Source organism: Notechis scutatus, chromosome 3 (genome assembly GCF_049901735.1).
Source record: "Notechis scutatus isolate UNSWTSFEM ecotype Mainland chromosome 3, rNotScu1.2, whole genome shotgun sequence".
Lineage (NCBI taxonomy): Eukaryota > Metazoa > Chordata > Lepidosauria > Squamata > Elapidae > Notechis > Notechis scutatus.
The window spans coordinates 123529143-123538486 of record NC_142011.1 but is presented as its reverse complement, the minus strand read 5'-3'; the positions used below and the strand labels follow the sequence as shown (position 1 = coordinate 123538486).

The window sequence follows — 9344 nt, the reverse complement described above, 5'->3', positions numbered from 1 at the left end:
AGCAAAAACAATGCAGCATTGCTATACATACAGAGATTTCAGGATGATTGACACATGCATATTTGTTACTGTAAATATTTATCTATTTTATCATAAATCATACCCAAGGCAGCTTATGACTCACAAATAAGGAACCAGATTTATTCAGTTTATTTGGGTCTTGATTTGTGTCAAGTGGAAACCTGGATATTGTGATTTGCCAACTCAACATTATGTAAACTAACCGCAGCAATTTAAAAAATCCCTGGCTAAAAACACTGGAAACAAGGATTTTGTTTTCTGAATATTTTTGGGTGTATCTTATAGATGTTTGGCTGCTAATCACAAAAATAACCTGTAATTTAACTTATAATGGTAATGTTCTGCTACACCGGCATTTATGCATCTCCTGAGAAAATTCTGTAACTTTTATTGTGTTTTTATTATCCCTTTATTCAATAAACTCTGTCCCAGGTCTCTGCCACCGTTTCATCCCTATACCCAACCAATTACACAAGGAGAGAACAGCACCCAGTAATGTTCAGGAGACTCACTCCATTATAATCAATACTTTCCAAAGCTGTTGTACCTTTAAGAACACCAGACGCAGAAACAAAGCAAGTCACTTTCCCCCATTACTGGGAATGCAACCAACTAAATTGCACCAAGATACCCAAGAAGAAGCAGGAATCAACCTCCCCTCCACTCCAGTCCTGCGCCTCTATCCCATTCCACGCCTCCAAAACACATGTCCAGGGAGGTCGCTTGCTGAACGCGAAGAAGCCCTCCGGCCCAAAATCCTCGACCTCCGTCCACGCCTCACCTGCGGGTCATAGAGAATGACAGAGCGACAGGACCCGAACGCCAATAGAGTTCCTCTCCCCCAAGAGATCACTCCGGGGCCGGCGCGGTTAGCGGAGCAAGCTACATGGCACACTTCTAAGGAGGCTGCCATTTTTCTCTCGCGTTCCAATGAAGTTGACTCCAAGCAGCCGCCGTCGAAAGCCTCGTCCATAGAGCGGAAGCGATAAATTCTGGCGAGAACTTTAAGAAAACGGGCTGGAATTCGGAGACTTTACAAATCTACGATTAAGTCAGAGTTTTCGTGCTGATCAGTTCGAAAATTCCATAAGAGACTTGCTTGCTTTATATTTGTGTGGGTTTTTTTTTGTTTTTTTGTTTTGGTAAGGTCTCTCCACCCCATCCCATTTTTGGACTACTTCAATCCTACTAACATATCATCCTACTCTCATCTTCTTAGAAATCAGTTGCCTTTCCATAACCAAATGTATAGAAATAGAGAAGGTTGATAAATAATTGCTTTCGATAATTATCAGGAGTCCTAAAATTACTGAGAATCGTTGGGGATTCTCCACTTAATTTAACTTTGCATATGCAAGTCTGACACTGCATGGGCAAAATGAGATTAAAATAAAAAGTCGTGACAATGTTATGTTTTACTCTTTCCTGTTTTTAATTCTATTTTTAAGTGTACGTCTTTTATATGGTTTTATTGATTGTACCTGTAAATCATCCAGTGCCATTTGTCTAAATCCAATAAATAAAATTGATTTGACAGATAAATGGGAAAGAGATTTTATGCCAGCCTGCTTGCGGTGGCCCGAGCTATTACCTCTTATTTTCCCAAAACAATGAATTCAGGTTTTGCTGAGAAAAGAAGCCTGGCCCAAAGTCAGCCAGTCAGCTTTCATGGCTAACAAGAGGACTAGAATTCATATAGTCTCTTGCTTTCTAAGCCAGCACTTTAACAATCCCACCAGGCTCTTTGCATAAATGAATAAGCACACAGTGACTTTTGAATAAACATACAAAGAATGACACAAATCCCACTCAGTTTGCTGAAAAATAACTTTTCAAACCACTGGTCTCTGAGCAGATACATTTTGGTTTAGTTTGCTCATGAAATGGTCACAGAGGATTGAAAATGAAGATGATGTGACCACAACAGCTTCGGTAGCACTGAGGCATTTCTTTCCTAACTTACCTAAGTTTCTTTCCTTCTTGAGTCATGGGCTCCAGATTTTGGATGCATTCTTTAAGCCTAATTGAGGTATATTAGTTCAAAAATTGTTGCCCTGTGATGTACCATTTCGACCAGTTAAGGTCATGATGAGAGTTTTAGTAGTATATAGACATAGATAGATAAAATCCCCATTTTCTGCTTCAACTGGTTATTTGCTAACTCAAAAAGAATATTTAGAGAAAAGGCTGGCAAGTGCTGTTTCTTCTTCTGCTTCACTCTTATTAGAAATAAATCAAACTTCATTATTCTTTATGAGAATCAATTGTTAATTCCTACATAATTTTTCCCATGTCTTCAGCAACAATCCAATCAATTATAGACAGATTCCTCGAGAGAACAAAGTCACTTTTTTGAGAGATATCATCATTTTCTAAAAAAAGCCATGTAAAGTTTTTAATCCTGCCCTTTTTATTTGAAAGAATACGCTCTTCCTACAGTAAAAATATTTGGAACTGTGGGTTTTTAAAGACTTTCTAATGTGGAGTTGAGCCATTAACAGCACCTTATTGTTGTAAATTCCAGATTTGTGGTAGTAGACTTGAGTGGGAACTAAGCAACAGACATTGCTAAGCAACAGTTTCTGTTCTGGTTGAAAGATATTGACATGACAAGGTGCAGAAATAGTATTATGGTGAATGAGCTGTAAAGTAGAATAGGAAGGAATCTTAATGCATTCTAAGAGGAATGCAAATCCAGTTTCAGGAGTATGCATATTATTGATACCCACTGTTTACTCAAATGTGTTAGAAGCATATCTGGAGAATTCTATCCAAGTAAGATTGCCAGTTTTTTCTGCTGGCCTGTTTCTAAGCATTTAATTGTAGCAGGATACCCAGAGAATTGGCAGATGGAACTTTTTATCACTTACGCCAGGGGAAATTTCATTTAAATTACTGGTACCAGGATAGGCCTATTTATTATGGCATAGACATCATTTGATGCAAATTAAATATTGAAGGCAACTGAAACCCATCTGTTAAAAACCTTTCATTGTGTGTTCATTTCTACAAATTCAAATGTTTAAAACCCATTTCTAAATTATGTTCATTTTTTAACAGATACGGACAGAGAAAAGGAACTACAACACTAATCTCTACAAACAGCAGGATTTGTGATATTTTTCTGCATGCCTTTGTATCATTATATCATTGTCACTGTTCACTTTGCTCATGAAATCAGGAGAATTTAATTTGCTGGCATATCCTCTGCTATGCACACTGGCAAGAGACCAACAGGAAATCAGGTCAAGCTGATGCATTCTATGCAACAAATACATAAAGTGATCATTTGCTAATTATGGTTGCCTGCAGTGTGTTAAAACATGCACTCAATCTCTCATGCTGGCAAGATACAGATTATTTTCTTGGAATAGAACTTGCCACTTAGTCAACAAGTTTAGACTATTGTTAGCTGCTTCTGTAACCAGACACTTCTTTCTATGCAATTTCCTTGAGAGACTTAACATATGTTAAGTGTGCTATATTAAACCAAATTTCAGGATGTTACAGAACAACCTTGAATACTAAATGAATAATTTAACATTATCAATTTAATATTAATTATTGGTATTATTTGTTAAATCTTAACAAATGTTTTTTTTTAAACTTTAATATGGCAACCTTTAATTTATTTAGCCAGATTGCAACCCTTTATATATTAGATGGATGGGATGATTTATGATGGCAGGAATAGCTAAGAAGCATCTTGTTAATTAATGTCAGCAATATCCCAGCATCCATTAAATTTTTTAGTTAATAATCAGATTACCAATTTTAATTTGGTCAAATGCTGCTTCTTCCTCTCATTTAAGACACATAACATCATTCTCAATACTTACAACTGAGCAAAGCAAGAATGAAATAATTAGGGGGGCTATAAAGTAAGGCATTAAAGAAATTATTCTTGTGGGGAGTTAGTCTTGCCTTTTTCATCTCTGTTCTCTATATTTTTTTGTTTATTATGTTTGCTGATATTAATGATTTATGGTCTACATCAGGCATGACCAACCTGTAGTCCATAAGCCTTGTATGGCTCTGGACAGCTAATAATACAGCCCCACACATCATAAACTTTTAACATTATTATGTGATTTGTGTGTGGGGAGGTGTACAGATACATACATCATACATACATACAATTTCTCTTCACTCAATGTGGCCTAGGCAAGCCAAATGATTGGTCCCATGGTCTATAATTATATAGTGACCCAGCTAACGTGACTCTGGATCTCTAACAATACAAACAATAATAAATTGAAAAATATTTATGTTACATCCCTCATATAAAACATTATTCCAAAGATCCTGAAGACAAGAACTTGATCTTTGTGCTTGTGTTTTCTTTTTTAGGTTAAGACACATTTTAATATTTCCATGCACATATTTTGTTATGGGAATAATTTCCAATCACCTTCTGAAATTTCTTTCTTACTTTCAATTTCCCAGCTTAGCCTAGCTTAGTCCTGAAATTCCATGCATTTAATTAGGTCCAAACTTGCTTAACTTCCAAGATTATCCAAGGAGGCCAAGATATTTCTATTTGCCGTAGTATGCTTACTCTATTGGTGCATGCAATATTGGGGCATTAAATATTTCAGGTGCATATTTTGAATATGTAAATATTATCACTTAAATATATCTGGTGGCCACAGAAAGATGCTAGGTAGGAAAAATTGCATTGTTGATTTTACTGCAAATCTTGATTTCATATGTACATATATTATTTTGATTTATTGTATGTTTGCAGCTGACTGCATAATTGTATCCAATGCTTTTTAAAAATTCTGTGTGACCACGCAATTTGTTCATCTTAGACCAGAGTAGCATTAGCAGTCATTTCACAATATCCTCATAAGAAATTGTATTTTGCTAGCAATAGGATTAAAGTTTGCAAGATTGTACCCTTATGATTTGATCAATTAAAACTGAGGGTTTTGATTTTTCAAACCAACAAAATAGCCCTAGAAATGAAATTGCTTTGCATATGCCTTGTAATCATGCTTATTTGGCTTGCTGGATTCCTTTCATATATTAAGTTCTTTCTCAAGAGCATAAACTCCTTTTCCATTTTCAAAGACCATTGAACTTTTTCTGAAATTGCAGGAAAATATAAGGAAGAGACAGTTGGTCTTCTGGTTATTGCTGAACTACAGTTCCAAAACTTCCTTACCATTGGTCATACTAGAATGGGTGAGATATATAGTTCAGCTGTTTTAGATCCTTGTTATCTAACATGAATTTTATCATGTTTATAGCAAAAGTAAAAAAATGAGAACCTCTTTCTGTCTCTAGTATACATTCCATTCTAAATAGGTACCCATTTTAAAGAACCTTTAGCACCTCTTTCCTACTTGGAGAAGGATGCTTATAATAGATGTATATTTAGCAGGAAATTCTTAAGAAGATAGAGAATGTAACTTTTCTCTACCAAGCTATTGTCCCATCCCAGAAAACTTAATTTATTGAAGTTTGCAGATCTTTATATCATAAAGCAGTGGTCCCCAACCTTTTTTGTACCACAGACCAGTACAATCCACGGACCGATCCACGGACCGGTACCGGCATCAGCACGCACGACCAAGGCAAGGTGAGCCGAGCGACCGGCCAGCCAGCCGTCCCCCGCTTCTCCCCGCCACCTTCAACTCCTCCTTTGTACCTTCTCGCGGTCGATGGGCTTTTCGGGCTCTTTCTTAATCTCCTCCTGAGTAACGCGAGACTCCACCGCCATCGGGATGGCTCTTCGTTCGAAGCCGCCCCCCCCTCTTCGACGAAACTAAGGCGCGAGGATTCCTTCAGCACCCAAACGCCGCTTTCCAACCAACGACCGACAACCTCACCCGGAAGCACTTTCTCAAGCTTTCTCTACTTTCATTCTTTGCAGCCCGGTACAAAATGATCCACGGACCGGTACCAGTCCGGAGCCCGGTGGTTGGGGACCCCTGTCATAAAGGGTGCAAATGCAATAATAAACTATAATTAGTAAATTTAAGACTCTATTTCCCATCATGCCCACTATAAAAAAATCAGCCTCCTTTTAAATGTTAGACAGTACTTTGGACTTCAGTTATCTAAAGAAGGAATTTCATAAAGAAGTAATGAAAAACATAATCTCATTTCTCTGAACTGATCTGATAAGATGGTATTAGTTTTAGAACTGTTGATCATCATGACTTGTTGTCTTTTCCCTGCTATGCCACTTTGGCAATTTATTAGCAGTTCAGACAGCAGCGTGCTGAATATTAGAATATTTATCTCTCTTTCAAATCAAAGCAGCACCTGAGAATGCGAGGCACAACTTATTTATGGGATGTTTGAACTTAAATAAAATCTGTTGCTTGTTTTAAGGATGTTTTTTAACATTTTCTCTTTCACATTCTGTTCTCTACCTCTTTTACCTAACAATACTTCTCCCATGTTTTCCTGTTTTTTAGATAAAAATAAACTCCAAATGTATGTTTGGGATATAGCCTCATGGCATGTCTAACTTGATTCTGGTGCATTATCTGGAGTGGGGTAGGGCCAGGAGAGGTAAGTAAGCCCTGTCTTAGACAGTCTGCTGTGGCAATAAACAATCTTTGTTGGGTATTCTACTATCAAGGATAGCAAGACAGGCAGTGTTTTCTATATCCATATCTTTAGAAATGTGAATTTGCTTTGAAAGATCTACCCGAATTATTTAAATAGAGTTTGGTTTTGTATCCTAATTTTTTCAGAAATGTCCAACAATGCTTTTATTGTTCCATTGTAAAATAGTTGTCTACTTGTTTTTAAGAGACAGGATATGGTAAAAATCTTTCCTATGAACTCTAGTTAATTTAAGGTGAAAACTAATGTTCATCCCTAATACATTGCTTCCAACATCTACCTACCCTTGCAGTTATGTTCCAGGTATGCTAGAATTTCTGTAACCCCACCAGACACATAATAATTATTAAACCACTCAGGTACATTATTAATAAACTATAGCCCACCGTACATTAGGCCATGACACTGCACTTTCTCAGGCAATGGGTGGCAGGACTATTGCTGCATTCAGACTTGAAACATTCTAGGTTTAACAAACCTAGATGTTTACTTTGCCCCCACATCTACACCAACCATTAAAGCCCCCAGAAGTATACAAGATTAGAAATGCCTTTTTATGCTCCTTTTCTAATAAGATACAGGCCATCATCTGCCAGCAGTGCACTTGAATTCTATATAGGCAAAGGAATCAAATTTTGTGCAAAATAATTAATGGGCATGTTTGATTTCAGGACCAAAACAAAGACAAAGTAACACCTGAGATTTCAGCCTCCAAGGATATCGCAATCAAAGTGCCCATTTTGAAAACAAAAACAAGATTTTAGCACCACCATTGACCAAACAATTGCTGAACTCCAATACATCAAGAAGTTTCAGGCAATCTCAGAAGATCTCAATAAACACAATGAGTTTTAATGCATTACAATTGTTAATTGGTTAGACACTTGTAATCTATCTCACATGAAACCTGCATCTGTATAACTAATTTGTCTTCCCCTCCTCCCCTCCCACTTCACTCCAATTAAAATCCTACTTCAACTGAACCACTCTACATAAGACATGAGTATTTATGAACTGCAGCTATTATCTGATTAACTGAGCTGCAGTTCACAAATACTTATGTCTTTTAATAAAATGGGTTAGTCAGAAAAGGTTTTACTGGACTCCTTTTTGCTACAACAAGAGAGGTAATGCTGTTATGCTGAAAAACATTAATCTTGTTTTTTCCTCATCTGTCAGACTATTGAATGTGCACTTTGGGACAGAGGGCATTAAAACCCAGCATGTGCTTTTGTGTGCTTCTTCTCTGGCAAAAAAAATCGGGTTTTGTCTTAAGTACAAAAAGACAATGCAGAACATCTTACATCTGCTATATTTCTTCTCAGAACTTTTCCTTCCTTCCTTCCTTCCTTCCTTCCTTCCTTCCTTCCTTCCTTCCTTCCTTCCTTCCTTCCTTCCTTCCTTCCTTCCTTCCTTCCTGCTTCTCTGAAGATAGGTTTCCATTAGAACAGTGATAGTCAACCTGGTCCCTACCGCCCACCAGTGGGCATTCCAGCTTTCATGGTGGGCAGTAGAGGTTTTGTTCCCTACTTTATAAATCACCATTATTGTGGAACCGGTAGGCGGTTAGAGAGAATTTTACCACTAACAGAGATACAAAAATGGGCGGTAGGTATACCCCTGCATTAGAAGATCTATCTCCCAAACAATCCATAATAGGTCCTGTTGTGCCACTGTTAGGAATGTAAGTCACCTAACAACTATTTGGGCTGAAAATATATAAACCAGGATAAACATTTTAAAACTATCTTTAAGAAAATGCAAAACTGTAGTTGGGTATGGTTTCTCAAATGGCCATAAGATGGAGCCAGAAACCTGGGTTGTTTAGTCTTAGTCTCAGAAGAGAGTGTGTCTCAGTGAGTCTCTGTTTTTCCTTCTGTTGGAGAGTTTTGCCGTTCCTGTATTGACTGTTATTCATGGATTTGATTAAGTCTGATACTGAACTGTTTTTGACACTGGACTTTGATATTGGATTATCCCTGGACTGAAAACTGACTGATTTAACCTGTGAATGACTTTGGACTGTGTTTGAACTTTGCTTAAACCTTTATTGACAGTAAAAAATCCTACTTTTACTGTACAGTGTACCTGTGTGCTGTGTGTGTATTATTCAAACACTACTCTCAAATCCGTCTCCCTGTATGCGCTCATTCTCCTAACGGGGAATTACCTCAACACTGGTTATGGGCCCAGGCCAGACCAGGCTCAGAGAACTGAGAGTTAGTGTGAATACACAGTACTGTATACATACAGCTGTTTACTGTTTAATTGTGGGTTACAATTAATTTTGAGGAATATTAAAAAGGCAGAATATTATATTTCCCAAAGGGAGAAATGGAAACATATTTTTAGATTGAGAAAGCATCCCCCACCTTCCTTAATAGCCCACAGCAGATGTCAACACTTAAGAGATAAAGACATAACTAGCTCTATTCATAAGCAAATACCCTTACCCAAGATCCAACAAAGGTAGGCTTAGCCCTCAGCCACAATAGGAATTGCCCAACACCCTTTCAGAACACAAACCTATTCATTGCATCATCTCAGCAGTTCAAACTTCAACGAAACCTGGGAGCTCAGACAACCTATAGAGTCAGCTATGACCCCTACATAACCCCTACATGGCCCCATGGGAATCTGACAACAGCCAATAGAATACATGTTATTGCACAGGAACAGGAAGCTCAAGTACAAAGCACAAGAGAAGGTATAAACCCCCCCCCCCCACTCTTAACTCC

At 37.6% G+C, this 9344-nt stretch overlaps 1 protein-coding gene across 2 annotated transcripts in view; it reads right to left on the bottom strand.

Moving 5' to 3' along the window:
- ELP2 (elongator acetyltransferase complex subunit 2) overlaps nucleotides 1-1109 on the bottom strand; it is a 63736-nt gene extending 62627 nt beyond the window's left edge. Inside the window, exon 1 of one of the 2 annotated variants that reach the window (XM_026672494.2) lies at nucleotides 803-1109. In XM_026672494.2, coding sequence (XP_026528279.2) covers nucleotides 803-994 — 192 coding nt within the window. In that variant the 5' untranslated portion in view covers nucleotides 995-1109. The remainder of the gene's footprint in view (nucleotides 1-802) is intronic. The other variant, XM_087961129.1, reaches the window with a different exon arrangement.
- Between the last annotated feature and the right edge of the window lie 8235 nt (nucleotides 1110-9344).